Source organism: Ranitomeya variabilis, chromosome 7, assembly GCF_051348905.1.
Source record: "Ranitomeya variabilis isolate aRanVar5 chromosome 7, aRanVar5.hap1, whole genome shotgun sequence".
NCBI classification, from domain to species: Eukaryota; Metazoa; Chordata; class Amphibia; order Anura; family Dendrobatidae; genus Ranitomeya; species Ranitomeya variabilis.
In genome coordinates, this window is record NC_135238.1 from 10,220,458 (window position 1) to 10,238,627 (window position 18,170).

Here is an 18,170-nt window from a genome sequence, read left to right on the forward strand (position 1 = left end):
TACTAGATAAGTTGGACTTTTGTCCATGTTTCGTTTTGCCTATTTGTTCCAGTTCACAGCTGAAGTTTTGTTACTGTGTCTGGAAAGCTCTCGTTGATCAGGGATTGCTACTCTGGCGTTATGAGTTAATGCCAGAGTTTAAGGTAATCTCTGGATGGTGTTTTGTTAGTGTTTTTCTGCTGACCATGAAAGTATACTATCTGTCTTCTGCTATCTAGTAAGCGGACCTCAAATTTGCTAAGACTATTTTCCTGCTGCGTTTGTTGTTTCATCTGAACTCACCGTCATTATATGTGGGGGGCTACTGTCTTCTTTGGAATATTTCTCTAGAGGTGAGCCAGGTCTTATATTTCCCTCTGCTAGCTATTTAGGTCTTAGGCCAGAGCTGGGCATCTAGCGATAAATAGGAAATGCTACCTGGCTATTTCTAGTTGCGCGGCAGGCTTAGTTCATGGTCAGTATAGTTCCATCTTCCGAGAGCTTGTCCCTCTATAGGCTTGCTATGATCTCTGCCTGCAGAGATCATGACACCCTGGTGGGGATGTTCTCCTGTATTATAGACAGCGCCCCCTCCTCTGTGTACTCAGTGCTGCCCCTGGTGGGGATGTTCTCCTGTATTATAGACAGCGCCTCCTCCTCTGTGTACTCAGTGCTGCCCCTGGTGGGGATGTTCTCCTGTATTATAGACAGTGCCTCCTCCTCTGTGTACTCAGTGCTGCCCCCGGTGGGGATGTTCTCCTGTATTATAGACAGCGCCTCCTCCTCTGTGTACTCAGCGCTGCCCCTGGTGGGGATGTTCTCCTGTATTATAGACAGCGCCTCCTCCCCTGTGTACTCAGCGCTGCCCCTGGTGGGGATGTTCTCCTGTATTATAGACAGCGCCTCCTCCTCTGTGTACTCAGTGCTGCCCCTGGTGGGGATGTTCTCCTGTATTATAGACAGCGCCCCCTCCTCTGTGTACTCAGTGCTGCCCCTGGTGGGGATGTTCTCCTGTATTATAGACAGCGCCCCCTCCTCTGTGTACTCAGTGCTGCCCCTGGTGGGGATGTTCTCCTGTATTATAGACAGCGCCTCCTCCTCTGTGTACTCAGTGCTGCCCCTGGTGGGGATGTTCTCCTGTATTATAGACAGCGCCTCCTCCTCTGTGTACTCAGTGCTGCCCCTGGTGGGGATGTTCTCCTGTATTATAGACAGCGCCTCCTCCTCTGTGTACTCAGTGCTGCCCCTGGTGGGGATGTTCTCCTGTATTATAGACAGCGCCCCCTCCTCTGTGTACTCAGTGCTGCCCCTGGTGGGGATGTTCTCCTGTATTATAGACAGCGCCCCCTCCTCTGTGTACTCAGTGCTGCCCCTGGTGGGGATGTTCTCCTGTATTATAGACAGAGCCCCCTCCTCTGTGTACTCAGTGCTGCCCCTGGTGGGGATGTTCTCCTGTACTATATACAGCGCCCCCTCCTCTGTGTACTCAGCGCTGCCCCTGGTGGGGATGTTCTCCTGTATTATAGACAGCGCCTCCTCCTCTGTGTACTCAGTGCTGCCCCTGGTGGGGATGTTCTCCTGTATTATAGACAGCGCCCCCTCCTCTGTGTACTCAGTGCTCCCCCTGGTGGGGATGATCTCCTGTATTATAGACAGCGCCCCCTCCTCTGTGTACTCAGTGCTGCCCCTGGTGGGGATGTTCTCTATTATAGAAAGCGCCCCCTCCTCTGTGTACTCAGTGCTGCCCCTGGTGGGGATGTTCTCCTGTATTATAGACAGAGCCCCCTCCTCTGTGTACTCAGTGCTGCCCCTGGTGGGGATGTTCTCCTGTATTATAGACAGAGCCCCCTCCTCTGTGTACTCAGTGCTGCCCCTGGTGGGGATGTTCTCCTGTATTATAGACAGCGCCTCCTCCTCTGTGTACTCAGTGCTGCCCCTGGTGGGGATGTTCTCCTGTATTATAGACAGCGCCTCCTCCTCTGTGTACTCAGTGCTGCCCCTGGTGAGGATGTTCTCCTGTATTATAGACAGCGCCCCCTCCTCTGTGTACTCAGTGCTGCCCCTGGTGGGGATGTTCTCCTGTACTATATACAGCGCCCCCTCCTCTGTGTACTCAGTGCTGCCCCTGGTGGGGATGTTCTCCTGTATTATAGACAGCGCCCCCTCCTCTGTGTACTCAGTGCTGCCCCTGGTGGGGATGTTCTCCTGTATTATAGACAGCGCCTCCTCCTCTGTGTACTCAGTGCTGCCCCTGGTGGGGATGTTCTCCTGTATTATAGACAATGCCCCCTCCTCTGTGTACTCAGTGCTGCCCCTGGTGGGGATGTTCTCCTGTATTATAGACAGCGCCCCCTCCTCTGTGTACTCAGCGCTGCCCCTGGTGGGGATGTTCTCCTGTATTATAGACAGCGCCCCCTCCTCTGTGTACTCAGTGCTGCCCCTGGTGGGGATGTTCCCCTGTATTATAGACAGCGCCTCCTCCTCTGTGTACTCAGTGCTGCCCCTGGTGGGGATGTTCTCCTGTATTATAGACTGCGCCCCCTCCTCTGTGTACTCAGTGCTGCCCCTGGTGGGGATGTTCTCCTGTATTATAGACAGCGCCCCCTCCTCTGTGTACTCAGTGCTGCCCCTGGTGGGGATGTTCTCCTGTATTATAGACAGCGCCCCCTCCTCTGTGTACTCAGCGCTGCCCCTGGTGGGGATGTTCTCTATTATAGAAAGCGCCCCCTCCTCTGTGTACTCAGTGCTGCCCCTGGTGGGGATGTTCTCCTGTATTATAGACAGAGCCCCCTCCTCTGTGTACTCAGTGCTGCCCCTGGTGGGGATGTTCTCCTGTATTATAGACAGCGCCCCCTCCTCTGTGTACTCAGCGCTGCCCCTGGTTGGGATGTTCTCCTGTATTATAGACAGCGCCCCCTCCTCTGTGTACTCAGTGCTGCCCCTGGTGGGGATGTTCTCCTGTATTATAGACAGCGCCCCCTCCTCTGTGTACTCAGTGCTGCCCCTGGTGAGGATGTTCTCCTGTATTATAGACAGCGCCCCCTCCTCTGTGTACTCAGTGCTGCCCCTGGTGGGGATGTTCTCCTGTATTATAGGCAGCGCCCCCTCCTCTGTGTACTCAGTGCTGCCCCTGGTGGGGATGTTCTCCTGTATTATAGACAGCGCCTCCTCCTCTGTGTACTCAGTGCTGCCCCTGGTGGGGATGTTCTCCTGTATTATAGACAGAGCCCCCGTCCTCTGTGTACTCAGCGCTGCCCCTGGTGGGGATGTTCTCCTGTATTATAGACAGCGCCCCCTCCTCTGTGTACTCAGTGCTGCCCCTGGTGAGGATGTTCTCCTGTATTATATACAGCGCCCCCGTCCTCTGTGTACTCAGCGCTGCCCCTGGTGGGGATGTTCTCCTGTATTATAGACAGCGCCCCCTCCTCTGTGTACTCAGTGCTGCCCCTGGTGGGGATGTTCTCCTGTATTATAGACAGAGCCCCCTCCTCTGTGTACTCAGTGCTGCCCCTGGTGGGGATGTTCTCCTGTATTATAGACAGCGCCCCCTCCTCTGTGTACTCAGTGCTGCCCCTGGTGGGGATGTTCTCCTGTATTATAGACAGCGCCCCCTCCTCTGTGTACTCAGTGCTGCCCCTGGTGGGGATGTTCTCCTGTATTATAGACAGCGCCTCCTCCTCTGTGTACTCAGTGCTGCCCCTGGTGGGGATGTTCTCCTGTATTATAGACAGAGCCCCCTCCTCTGTGTACTCAGTGCTGCCCCTGGTGGGGATGTTCTCCTGTATTATAGACAGCGCCCCCTCCTCTGTGTACTCAGTGCTGCCCCTGGTGGGGATGTTCTCCTGTATTATAGACAGAGCCCCCTCCTCTGTGTACTCAGTGCTGTCCCTGGTGGGGATGTTCTCCTGTATTATAGACAGCGCCCCCTCCTCTGTGTACTCAGTGCTGCCCCTGGTGAGGATGTTCTCCTGTATTATAGACAGCGCCCCCTCCTCTGTGTACTCAGTGCTGCCCCTGGTGGGGATGTTCTCCTGTATTATGGACAGCGCCTCCTCCTCTGTGTACTCAGTGCTGCCCCTGGTGGGGATGTTCTCCTGTATTATAGACAGCGCCTCCTCCTCTGTGTACTCAGTGCTGCCCCTGGTGGGGATGTTCTCCTGTATTATAGACAGCGCCCCCTCCTCTGTGTACTCAGTGCTGCCCCTGGTGGGGATGTTCTCCTGTACTATATACAGCGCCTCCTCCTCTGTGCACTCAGCGCTGCCCCTGGTGGGGATGTTCTCTATTATAGAAAGCGTCCCCTTCCCCCCTTTTCCTCTATGGTTTGCCTTTTCCTACCTGTCTCATCTGTTCTGTAATTCAGCTTTTTATTTTAGCCCCCCTTCCTCTAGCCTCAGTCTGTCTCCCCCACATCTCCCTTTCTTCTGCTTTCCATACACTTTTATCCTTCGGCACCTGCGGGGGTTGGGAACAGATTCAGTGTGAAGCGCAGAGAGATGCACAATGACAGCTTCTGCGCACAATGACAGCTTCTGCGGATGTCCCTGAACTCTCAGGCTGAGTCTCTGTGCTCTCAGCCAATATATAATGCAGCATCGGGAGAGGAGAAATAATAAGAGTTGTCGAGGAGGAAAACACCGCCTCTCTGAGCCATGGGTTGTGTCTGGTACTGCCGCTCTGCTCCATTCAGGTCAATAGGGCTCAACTGCAATACCAAACACAACCTGTGGACAGGAGGGGCACTGTTTCTGAATGACAAAAGGCATGTATTTTTAATCCTGTGCAACCACTTCCTACGTTTACCAGTTCTTGTGTAATAATACTATAAATTAGGAATCTAATATCCTATTACGGGTAAAGAATCTGTGCCCCCTTCTCTGTGTCCTCAGCTGGAGCGCTGTCAAGAGTGGGAACTAGAGGAACGAGGGCGGATCCTTCTGTCCCTCACATACAGCACTGAACGCGGGGGGCTCGTAGTTGGCATCATACGTTGCGCTCATCTCGCTGCTATGGACGTCAATGGATTTTCAGACCCTTATGTCAAAACGTAAGTAGTCATTGTCACTAGTGGGGAAGACCCAAGAAAAAGGGGATCATGGAGGTCATCTCGCAATGCCCAAGCTTTATGGGTTTTTATGTGACACAACGTGACTGTGTGACCTCTGTGCAGATCAGTTTGGTCCTTGTTTTATAAACTCGTAGGTGAAATCCAGTCTAGATTGCGATTAATGGTTGATTTTTCTGTTATCAAATTGTAGATGGATCTGATCTTCTAGTAGTTCTTCATTCTTGGGTCTTCGCTTCATTTTTAGTTCCTCCTTCGTCCTAAACTTTGTCCTAGCAGATCCCTAATGTTTCTTGAACTCATTGGCTCTCTTCTTAGAAGTATTTTTTCCTCTTGGCCGCTGGCTCCTGCCACAATGTTATTCTTCTGCTTTTGGATGGTTGCTCCCGTCTTACTTGTTGGCCCTCATGTCCAGGCTTGTCCCTGGTTTTCGTTTTAAATGTATTTATGCCTTTCAATGGTAACTTCAGCCATTCCTCTTGGCCGCTGGCTCCTGCCACAATGTTATTCTTCTGCTTTTGGATGGTTGCTCCCGTCTTACTTGTTGGCCCTCATGTCCAGGCTTGTCCCTGGTTTTCGTTTTAAATGTATTTATGCCTTTCAATGGTAACTTCAGCCATTCTTCTGCCCTAATGTCTTTGTCTTGTGGTTGGATTTAGTTCAACCTGTATTTCTGCTCTTGGATGGTGGCTCCAGCTTCTCCTTTGGTCTTGTCTTTGCCTTCAGTGCTAAACCTGTTTATGTTCTTGCTTCTTCTATTTGCTTTCAATTTTAAACATATATTCGGTCCTTGGTTGTAGATGGTGGCTCCTACCTTTCTTTAGGTCTCTTCTCCAGTCTTGTTATTGACTTTAGTTCTAAATGTATATTCGCGCTTAGTTTTAGATGGTGGCTCCTACCTTTCTTTTGGTCACTTCTCCAGTCTTGTTATTGACTTTAGCTCTAAATGTATATTCGCGCTTAGTTTTAGATGGTGGCTCCTACCTTTCTTTTGGTCACTTCTCCAGTCTTGTTATTGACTTTAGCTCTAAATGTATATTTGCGCTTAGTTTTAGATGGTGGCTCCTACCTTTCTTTTGGTCTCTTCTCCAGTCTTGTTATTGACTTTAGTTCTAAATGTATATTCGCGCTTAGTTTTAGATGGTGGCTCCTACCTTTCTTTTACCCTTATTTTCAGTTTTGCCTTTGGATTTAATTCTAGATGTAATCCTGCATTTTGGATGGTGGCTCCAGGCATTGTTTTGTCACTGCACCGCTCCTCTTCTATATTGTCCTTATCTGTAGATTTGTATTTCCTTTCAGTTCTAGACATATTTCTATTCTTGGACTTAGATGGTGGCTCCAGCTTTTTTTTTTCTTCTCTTCTCTCCAGTCGTGTTGTTAGATTTATTTCTAGACATGTTTGCTCTTGGACGGTAGATCCAACCTTTCTTTTGACGGCTTCTATTATCTTGACTTTTCCTTCATTTCTAGACATACTTCTGTTCTTGATCTTAGATTGTGGCTCCAGCCTTTCATTTGCCCTCATCTCCTTCTTCTCTTGTTTTTACCTTCAGTTCTAAACATATGTTTGCTCTCGATTTTATGTTGTGGCTCTTTTTCTTTTGGCCTCTCCTCGACTCTTGCCATTGGCTTTAGTTTTGGATATATTTCTGCTATTGATTTTAGATTTGGGCTCTGGTTTTCCCTTTGTCTTTACCCCTGTCCTTGACTTTACTTCTCGTGGTATTCCTGCTATTGCTCTTGACGCCTTCACTATCTTGAATTTTTGTATTTTTTGGCATCTCTTTTCTTTCTTTGCTTCTTAGCTCTGCTGCAAGTCACATTCTTATGTTTTATACCAATTTTAGGGGGTTCAATATTATTGTTTATACAGAGGCTGTAGTCACCCAAATTTAACAGAGAGTGTAACACTTGGGTTTGTGTAATATATATATTATGAAAGGTCCTGAGATTCCAATCAGGGAGTAACCTTTGTGGTCTTCAGGGATGTAACTGATGCAAATCGCTGCCTAGTCATGACCAAGCTTTCCAATGTCCCCTATTGACACATAAACCAGGATTGTTATGCCATTGTACCCATCCTCTTCTATATTTATTGTCTACCCATTTATCAGTCTTGACCGTAGTCCTGGTAGTCCACTCATAAGCTGGAAAGCTTTGGATATGGGTTGGAGTCACATAATTAGGTTGGTCGGACCCGGTGGCTCTAACAAGCCTTTGATTGAAGTCGAATGATGTTGCACAGAGGATGAGTAATGGTGAAGTTGAGGATTTTAATGGCGTTATCTTGTATCTGTCATCTGCCTGTCTTCCGAGGCTCCCTGGTGCAATGCTGCTCGCACGCTCTCAGGCTATGAGCCCCCGGCACGGAGTGTTTCTGCATGAAAGGCTAATTGTATGCAGGGCTGAGGCGTGAATCGGGCTTGTGCAGTTGTGGCAATGTCGCTATGTAGCACCTATATTAAGCACAATTATTTCAGGCAAATTATCGAATAGCAGCTCTGGGATGGTTGCCTGGGTTCACTTATCTCGGCACATTAGAACATTGTTAATCACATGCACACGGGGCGTCAAATACACGGAGGGCTCGATAATTTATTCACATCTAAGACTTAACCTTTTATGTAGTAAGAGCGAAAAAAATAACACAGAAAGATAGCTAATTATCAGATAATCTATAGACTTGTGGGTAAATTAGTGAATTGTGGTATTTCGAGGCTCCAGGAGGGATAGGATATAAGCAGGAGTCGCCAATGCGACAGGACGTTGGTACTCACAATACCCCTGATGTTTTACCGGCCTGTCTTACTGCACGGGCTTTTCTAATAGAATGATGGCAAAAAAACTGTCCTTATCCTAAGATCAATTATTGACCAGGGCAGCAGAAGCCACTGAAGGATGTAGTTTTGCAGCACTAGAGCCACACGTCATCTACAGCAGTTCCTATTCATCATGGCGGTCCATGTATTAAGAGTTCATTAAGCTGGAATTAGACCATATTGAAGCCTGAAGATCTGGAGGAGACGCAGCAAGGCAATTAGACATCACACTTTGACTTATTCCTACCTGCGAATTTCCCTCAGGCTTAAAGAAATGGAGTTAATTGGAGAGAGAGATGGTCAAGGTCCTGACGTTTAGAACATCTGCATGATTTTGCCCCAGCTCAGGAATGATTAAAAAGTAACCTACATCAGAGAATGGTCCTAGATGTGCGGGGCTATTAGGTGTCTACTCGTGTGATCAGTCATAATTCAGACCTGAGGCTACCAAACCATTGGTTTCTCCAGCCAGTGATCATGTTTGAGTGGTCACCTCTTCATATCTTCTCCAGCCGGTGATCATGAATGAGCGGTCACCTCTCCACATCTTCTCCAGCCAGTGATCATGTATGCATGGTCCTTTCTCCATGTCTTCTCCAGCCAGTGATCATGCATAAGTAGTTACTCCTCCAAGTCTTTTCCAGCCAGTGAGTCACTTCTCCATGTCTTCTCCAGCCAGTGATGACGTAGGAGTGGTCACCTCTACAAGTCTTCTTCCGACATTCATTATGCATGAGTGGTCACTTCTCCAGCCAGTGATCATATATGAGTGGTCTCACCTTCATGTCTTGTCCAGCCAATAATCACGTATGAGCGGTCAGTTCACATCTTCTTTGGCCAGTGAACATGTATGAATGGTCACCTCTCCATGTTTTGTCTAGCCAGTGATCATGTATCATTGGTCACCTCTCTATATCTTCTCTGACCAGTGATCGTTTATGAGTAGTCACCTCTCTACATTTTCTTCAGTCAGTAATCATGTATGAGTGGTCATCTCCTCACTTCTTCTTTGGCCAGTGATCATGGTATGAGAAGGTATGAGTGGTCACCTATTCATATCTTCTGCAGCCAGTGATCATATGAGTGGTCTCATCTACGTGTCTTCTCCAGCCAGTGATAATGAATGAGTGGTCCCCTCTTCATATCTTATCCAAACAGTGATCATACATGAGTGGTCACTTCTCCATGTTTTCTCCAGTCAGTGATCATGTATGAGTAGTCATATTTCCATATCTTCTTTGGCCAGTGAACATGTATGAACGGTCACCTCTCCATGTCTTGTCCAGCCAGTGATCATATATCAGTGGTCACCTCTCTATATCTTCTCCAACCAGTGATCATGTATGGGTCGTCACCTCTCAATGTCTTCTCCAACCAGTGATCATGTATGAGTGGTCATCTCGCCATATCTTCTTTGGCCAGTGATCATTTGAGTGGTCACCTCCTCACTTCTTCTTTGGCCAGAAGGTATGGATGGTCACCTCTTCATACCTTCTCCAGCCAGTGATCATGTATGAGTGGTCTCATCTTCATGTCTTCTCCAGCCAGACTTGAGACTTGTGCGCTGCTTATGTGTTTACCTCTCAAAGGATTGACTACACTGAATACAATGCAACAAAGCCTCAGCAATGAGATTAGGTCTGAACTGGTTTTCTCATTCTGCATTTGGACAATGTTCTCATTTGCCGACAACAAGCGGTGACCTTGCAAATGGCGAGGAACTGAAACACAAAGCTGCAGAATAGAACTGGTCAGCTGCTATCATGTATTTTTGGGTCTGGTGCACACATTGTGTGGTGTCAGTGCGGCTGACTGGTCATGGGTCCTCTATATTTAGGGCGAAGGCTCACTTTCCACCACTGGTTTACCATTACCCATAATGATTCTTCAGTAAACATCGCAGAGTGATAATTAACAGTTAAATGTCAGTGAGCAGCCATGTTGCCCAGTGGAGATCACCAAAAGATGAGCGCAACGAATTATGACTTATTCCATACAGAAGTCGTCCCCCTGGAGAGACCTTGGTAAATCGCAGGTCTCTGCTGGAGCAAGGCGTACACGGCGGAGGGCTGCATCAATGACTGGGCACGTTCTCCCTCTTCACGCCCGGTGCCCAGCAGTAATTACCCCTCACATCCCACCATATATCGTTCCGTCTACAAGGACATTGTGACTCATCTCATACACTCATGGATTTAATTGTAGTCTTCACTTTCCTGCACCTGTGAGTAATCCCACCGCAGAGAATGGCTGTAAAGCCGATGAAGTGGCATCTCACGCTCACCATGGACCCTGGGCTGTACCTCAGACGTCTCCTCACTGCCGACATAATAGAAGTGAGGGGAGGATACAGAACAGAGATGCGTATCTGATCCAATACACATTGTCTACCAAGTAATCTCGCAGTCTATCGTGTGATATAGCTAATCTGCTGTGTCTAATCCTAATGCCCAGATGACACAGCCATATACAGATATATAATACCATCCTATAGCGTATACACTACGTGAAGTATACAAATATTACTGCCATTGAAGAATACCAACATAACGCAAAATACATGATTTTCATCTGCTTCCGAGGTTCCCTTTTCAGGGGTACCAAGTAAATAGGGGGCCCAAACCCTTAACCATAAAATCAGCCCTACATATTCCTCCAATTAAGCCTCAGTCTGCCATTTGTACTTAGGTGAAGCCTCGGCCCCTGGGGACAAGTGGCTTATTCTTAGTTGTGGGACGAGAGGTGGCAGTAATCCGGGTCTGCCGAGTGTTGGCAGATTTGTGGGAGACGGGCAGAGAAGAGGACTGAAGGAGCCGGAGGTGGTGGTCCTACTTCTGGGGACCCTGATACATCCAGATAAGATGTAAAAAAACCATATGGTTGTCAACAACCCGCCTCCATCTTTGAGGTCCTCCTTAAATGAATTGTCCATTTTGTCCTGGCAGGGTATGTATGGGAAACAGTTGTCTCTTGTCTTCCAGTTATCTGAAGCCGGATGTGGAGAAAAAGTCAAAGCACAAGACGGCGGTGAAGAAGAAGACGCTGAACCCAGAATTTAATGAGGTAAATTGTGGGGTTTGGTCACAGTGTTGGCGGCCATTTTGTAATTGGGAGTTTCATCTTTTAAAATGGCTGCCACCATTGTAATTAACATCCTGTCATTATTCAGGAGTTCTTCTACAAAATCGCTCTGCATGAACTGCAGAAGCGGAGCTTGGAGGTGACCGTGTGGGATTACGACCTGGGAAAGTCAAACGATTTCATAGGTGAGCTTAAACATGGCTACCATGGGAGGGGCCAGCTACAGGTAGATGACAGGCCTCACATGTTGGCTTAAGCCCCATAGTCAGGTTTTGGAGGTCATCATCCATATCACTGCAATGCTCTGATTAGACAAGACAGCTAGAACGTATCCACCATTTCGAATTGAACGTATAGGGCGCCTACTGCGTCATCCACACCATAACCTTATTCTTCATCTGTATTCCAGGGGGAATTACGCTCGGAATGAATGCAAAAGGAGAGTGTCTTAAACACTGGATGGAGTGTCTCTCTTCCACCAATCAGAGGGCAGAACACTGGCACACATTGACCAATGAGCTTCCGGGATCCACCTTCACTGACTAAAGAAGTGTTTAGAGATGGCGGGGAGCTGAGAGAGATCACTCACCTGCACACTCACCCCACTAAATGCACTTCATGGAAAGTTATGGTCTTCGTAAATATGGCTGCCAGCAAGATGGATGAATATGACAATAGGGCAAAAAAAAATGTCCTCACCCACTGGAAGCAATGACTGACTATGTAAATATTCATATCAATATAAATCCATGACAATGGCTGATTTATGACGACCTCATCGTATGGGAATCGCCGATCAAAACTGTCCTAAGCCAATCCAGCATCCCTTTAATTAAATTTACCTCTGGCTGGTCAGTAGGGGACAATAGCATATCTCAGGTGGTAACTAATATTGATAGTAGAAGCCAACAAAATGGAGGCCTGGGATCTCAATGAAGGCCACTATTTTGTAAGACCTCTAGAAGTCACTGAAGAACAAGGCCATAAAATGGTGCAATCCACTCTATGACTACCACAAAATGGCAGAAAAAAACAAGGGACCATCAAAATGCACAAATGTACAGTGTTATTTTTTCAAAATGGTGGACTGACTGCCACAAAATGGTGCAATCCAGTATACAATTTCCACAAAATGGTGTAATCATGTGTACGATTGACACAAAATGGTGGCACAAAATGTAGAAAACCAATCTGTTGCCAGTCACAAAATGTCAAAACATCCTAGTAACGAACAAAATGGGAACATCTGCAGTGTTACTCTCCAAAAATGAAGGACAAGTTTACATGGTTACTCTCTCATAATGTCAGACACCAACAAAATGGTGGAATCCACTATGCCAATCACAAAATGGCAGAAATGACTAACAGAATGGACGAATCTTCAGTGTTCCTCTCACAAAAAGGTGTAATCTTGCCACAAAATGGAGGAAAGAATCAAGTGAATGACAAAATGGACAAGTCTACAGTATTACTCTCCAAAAATGGTGGTCAGACTGCTGCAAAATTATGCAGTCTATGACTTCCAGAAAATGGACGAATCTAGTGTTACTCTCGCAAAATGGCAAATTGTGAGTCACAAAATGGCTGTATCCGCTAAGGAAAGGGCCTAACCTATAATATTGAGATCAATTAGAATTTTCCATGAGGTTCGGGGACACCCGCCCAGCGCCGCGCCTCCCTAGTGAGGCCTCATTACACCGCGGCGGATTAGACAGCGCCTCGTCTCTCATTATCTGAGATTTCAGTCTGGTAATTGGATTTAATTAGTCCTCGCTCCTGTCGGGTCACATGGCGGCTGAGCGCTGCTAATCTGTAAGTGATCCGCCGGCTTCTGTCAGGCTAATGCCATTATGGGGAGCGGGAGGACAGTGAAGGCCTGAAGCCAGATCTGACAGAACATGCCGCAGTCGCCCATGGCAACCTCTCAGCGCAGCGCTGCCAATAAAACCAACAGCTGCTATGGGCGACGCAGACATGTTTTCCTAGATGATCGAACCCCCAGCGACACGAAAAAGTATAATAGGCGACCAGTACTCCGCACTGTACACGTGTCACCACAAACATTCCTCACAGCCGCTATTTACCTCTATGCGCACTGAAACTTCCATTAATCTGGCAACTTGGCGGCCATATTTGAGAGGACCAGAAATTATAGCTAGATTGCATTCCCATCCCTGTGAACCCGTGTGATGGCAGCCATATAACCCAGGAGCGAGCACAAAACGCCAGTCGCCTAATTACTGGCGTCCACGATTACCGACTCGCCCCGACGATCAGTTCTCTAGTCTTCACGTAATGACGCGGTGAAAGAGCAGCAGCGTTCTCTAATCCCGCCGACATCTGACTGGCCGCATATTTGTAATGGGGTCACATCCCAGACAAGATGGCGGCTCAGGGCAGATTAGGCCTCGTGTATCTATGGGCAGCACCTCCATAACAACCAGACTCCAGTGAGGGTTAGCTGATGGCGAGCGTCCTCCGATCCCACGGCACCCACTATGCACACCCGTCGCTCGGGGCTATGCACACAGCTCACACTTTCACTCTTTGCACGTCTTGTTTTTTTTTAATGTTTTGTGACTTCACGTTTTGTACGTGGGGGGAAGGGACGTGTGTGATCTGTTTTGTACAACGGGGTGGGGGGAGTCAGTGCTCGATCCTCGCACGCCGGCACTGTGTTTATGCAAAAATCGTGTATTTTGTAACTTTATTAAATACTCTATTTGTTTCCCGCTGACAAAGTGGGAGTGGTCAGAACGTCAGCTGGCGCAAACCCAAAAATCTTCCAGGGTGGAGAGTAGATCAGGGTCCTCAACGTCCAAACCAGAAAACGCCATGTTGTGTATACACTATACCGTCGGACAAGAAACGCGGTCACATGACGCGCGCCCTCTATTACCATCAAAGGGCGTAAGAGACTTCAAAACAGAGGCCTGTGCCAGAACCGTGACCGCTGACACCCCATTCAGTCATGTTGCTATTGTGCTTGCTCTGGGGTTGTCATGGAAGCACCAAACATGGACTTCATGTCATGTGACCTTCACGCATAAGAACACAAGAGATCACATGATAGGGAGTCTAAGTATGATTGGTCTATGGATGTTACCATGGCAATCCTAGAGTGAGCACAACTACCAAGCAAACAGTCCTCTTCCTGTATCAAAAACTAGCCAGTCCCTTAGGTCCGCTTGTCCCAAGGCCATCTGCTGAACGGAATGGCGTCAGACACCTGAACCGCGAGCAGTGGATTTAAAGGGACAGGGCTGGTGCTGCCATGTATATAGGGCTCTGGTACGGGACCACTGAGTATTGCCCGATTTTATAACATTGGGCCGCTCGTGACCGATTGTGTTTTGTGTCGTGTGTGTCAGGTTTGGATCGGGGTGTGCTGGAGGCGAAGCACCCCATATTTGCATGTCACGGCCTCCTTCTGATAACTGCACTCAATAAAGGCAAAAACTGAGTTGTCCCGTGTCATGATTTACAAAAAAAGAAAATTCCCCAAAGTTTTTATCAAACGGCTAATAATTATACTGCTCCTTGCCTGCCCTCTACTGGTCAGAGCTGAGTACTGCACTAATGTAAATGGAGAAAGTATGTGCCCCCCACATCCATCTCCAGGGGCTTCTCTGTACTCCTTATACAGGGGCTTCTCACTAAATTAGAATATCTAAAAGTGAATTTCAGTTCTTCAATTCAAAAAGTGAATCTCCTATATTCTATAGAGTCATTACAGAGTGATCTATTTCACGTGTTTATTTCTGTTAATGTCGATGATTATGGCTTACAGCCAATGAAAACCCAAAAGTCATTATCTCAGTAAATTGGAATGATTAACAATAATCACCTGTAAAGGCTCCTAAGTGTTTATAAAGGTCCTTAGTCTGTTTCAGTAGCTCCACAATCATGGGGAAGACTGCGGACCTGACAGATGTCCAGAAGGCGTCACTGATACACTCCACAAGGAGGGGAAGCCACAAAAGGCCATTGCTATAGAAGCCGGCTGTTCACAGAGTGCTGTATCCAAGAATATTAATGGAAAGTGGAGTGGAAGGAAAAAGTGTGGTAGAAAAAGGTGCACAAGCAACCGGGATAACCGCAGCCTGGAAAGGATTAAGAAAAGGCCATTCAGTAATGTGGGGAAGATTCACAAGGAGCGGACTGCTGCTGGAGTCATTGCTTCACCACACACAGACGTGTCCAGGACATGGGCTACAAGTGTCACATTCCTTGTGTCAGCCACTCATGACCAATAGACAACGCCAGAAGTGTCTTACTTGGGCCAAGGAGAAAATAACTGGACTGTTGTCAGTGGTCCAAGGTCCCAGAGTCTGGAGGAAGAGTGGAGGCCACAATCCAAGCTGCTGGAGGTCTAGTGTGAAGTCTCCACAATCAGTGATGGTTTGGGGAGCCATGTCATCTGCTGATGTAGGTCCACTGTGTTTTATCAAGACCAAAGTCAGCGCAGCCGTCTACCAGGACATTGTAGAGCACTTCATGCTTCCCTCTGCCGACAAGCTTTTCGGAAATGGAAATGTCATTCTCCAGCAGGACTTGGCCCCTGTCCACACTGCCAAAAGCACCAATACCTGGTGTAAAAACAACAGTATCACTGGGCTTGATTGGCAGCAAACTCGCCTGACCTTAACCCCATAGAGAATCTATTAAATATTGTCAAGAGGAAGATGAGACACCAGACCCAACAATGCAGACGAGCTGAAGGCTGCTATCAAAGCAACCTGGGCTTCCATAACCCCTCAGCAGCGCCACAGGCTGATCGCCTCCATGCCACGCCGCATTGATGCAGTAATTGATGCAAAAGGACCAAGTATTGAGGGCATTTACTGAACATACATTTCAGTAGGAAAACATTTCGGATTTTACAATCATTTTTCAAGCTGGGTTTTCATTGGCTATAAGCCAGAATCATCAACATTAACAGAAATAAACATGTGAAATAGATCACTCTGTCTGTAATGACTGTAGAATGAGATTCACTTGTTGTATTGAAGAACTGAAAAATTCACTTTTTGATGATATTCTAATTTTGTTAGAAGCGTCTGTACATCCATAGAGATTAATATAGAAGTATATGCCCCCCACATCCACCTGGGGGTTCTCTGTCCTCATCTACATCCATAGACATTAACAGAGTTGCACCTCTGTGATTCGGAGGCATCTGTGAGAATTGTGGCCCCTTTTCAAGAAGAGCATTTGTGAAGTCAGACCCTGATGTTGGGTGAGGCTGGGCACACAATCACATATCTGTTGGGTGGGGCTGATTGCCGGGCTCTGGGCGGCCGATCATGTTCTCCCCTCCTCCATGTCTGTATGGACCTTGTGCACTGGGCAGAGTCATGGGGGACAGAGGAGGGTCTTCCCCAAACTGTTCCCAAAAAGCTGAAGCTACAATTGTCCACAATGTCTTGTGTTCAAGGTTAAGATTTCCCATCACTGAAGCTGAGGGTCCGAGGCCACCCCCTGATAACAGCCCATAGTATTATTCCCCCCCACCATCTGTACAGGGGCATAATGCAGTCAGGGGGTAATGTCCTCCTGGAATCACCAAACCCAGACTCCTCCATCAGTCGTAGACAGAGAAGTGCGATCCGTCACTGCACAGAACACGTCTCCTCCAGAGTCACAGAATCCTAGAATGTCAGAGTAGGAAGGGACCTCCGAGGACCTCGTGTCCAACTCCCTGCTCAATGCAGGATTCACTAAACTATGACTGTCTGTCCAGCCTCTGTTTGAAGACTTCCATTGAAGGAGAACTCACCACCTCTCGTGGCAGTCTGTTCCACTCATTGATCGTCCTCACTGTTCAAAAGTTTTTCCTAATATCTAATGTGTCTTCTACCATTCAGTTTCAATCCATTGCTTCTCGTGTGTCCATGTGCAAATTGGAATAATGATGATCCTTCTACAATGTGACAGCGCTTGAGATATTTGTAGACAGCTATTAAGTCTCCTCTTAGCTTTCTTGTTTGCAACTAAACATTGCCAGATCCTTCAACCATTCCTCGTAGGACATACTTTGCAGTCCGCTGACCATCCCGGTAGCTCTTCTCTGAACTCGCTCCAGTTTGTTGGTCTTTTTTTTTTTTACAATGTGGAGCCCAGAACTGGACACAGTATCCAGATGAGGCCTGACCAAGGAGGAGTAGAGGGGAAGAATTACTTCATGTGATCTAGACTCTATGCTTCTGTTAATACATCCTAGAACTGTGTTTGCCTTTTTGCTGCTGCATCACACTGTTGACTCATGTGCAGTCTGTGATCTATTAGTATACTGAACCAGCATGGCTACCACAGCATCTTGCAGCGGCATGTTATTCCATCAGCTCTGCATTTAGTTGGACCATCATTTATTTTTCAACAGGACAATGACCCCAAACATCTCCAGGCTGTGTAAGGGCTATATGACCAAGAAGGAGAGTGATGGGGTGCTACGCCAGATGACCTGGCCTCCACAGTCACCAGACCTGAACCCAATCGAGATGGTTTGGGGTGAGCTGGACCGCAGAGTGAAGGCAAAAGGACCAACAAGTGCTAAGCATCTCTGGGAACTCCTTCAAGATTGTTGGAAGACCATTCCCGGTGACTACCTCTTGAAGCTCATCAAGAGAATGCCAAGAGTGTGCAGAGCAGTCATCAAAGCAAAAGGTGGCTACTTTGAAGAACCTAGAATATAAGACATAATTTCAGTTGTTTCACACTTTTTTGTTAAGTATATAATTCCACATGTGTTAATTCATAGTTTTGATGCCTTCAGTGTGAATGTACAATTTTCATAGTCATGAAAACACAGAAAAATATTTAAATGAGAAGGTGTGTCCAAACTTTTGGTTTGTACTGTACATGCTGTTTAATAAGTTGTTCACAAATCTATCCTGGTATAGAAGTAAGGCTCACTGGCCTGTAATTTCTTCACTACATCTTCTTTCGTTTTTTGAAGATAGGGACAACATTTGTCCTTCTCCAATCTTCTGGCACTTCTCCTGTTCTCCAGGATTTTTCACAGATTCTGGCTAGAGGTTCTTCAATTTCCTCTGCTATCTCTTTCAGTACCCTAAGATGTAATTCATCTGGATCAGGAGATGTAAATTCTCTAAGTGTTCCCTCACCATCTCTCTGTTTATAGATAGTGTGGATTCTTTTATTCCTTCGATGTGCTTTCTTTGAGAACACAGATGCAAAATAGGAATTTAAAAGTTTATCCT

At 47.2% G+C, this 18,170-nt stretch overlaps 1 protein-coding gene across 2 annotated transcripts in view; it reads left to right on the forward strand.

Moving 5' to 3' along the window:
• Positions 1 to 14,410, forward strand: part of DOC2A (double C2 domain alpha) — a 54,314-nt gene extending 39,904 nt beyond the window's left edge. For both annotated transcript variants that reach the window (XM_077273925.1, XM_077273926.1), the window contains exons 8-11: positions 4,869 to 5,026; positions 10,848 to 10,929; positions 11,036 to 11,132; positions 11,357 to 14,410. In XM_077273925.1, the coding sequence (XP_077130040.1) occupies positions 4,869 to 5,026; positions 10,848 to 10,929; positions 11,036 to 11,132; positions 11,357 to 11,493 (474 nt within the window). In that variant the 3' untranslated portion in view covers positions 11,494 to 14,410. The remainder of the gene's footprint in view (positions 1 to 4,868; positions 5,027 to 10,847; positions 10,930 to 11,035; positions 11,133 to 11,356) is intronic.
• The last annotated feature ends 3,760 nt before the right edge of the window (positions 14,411 to 18,170 follow it).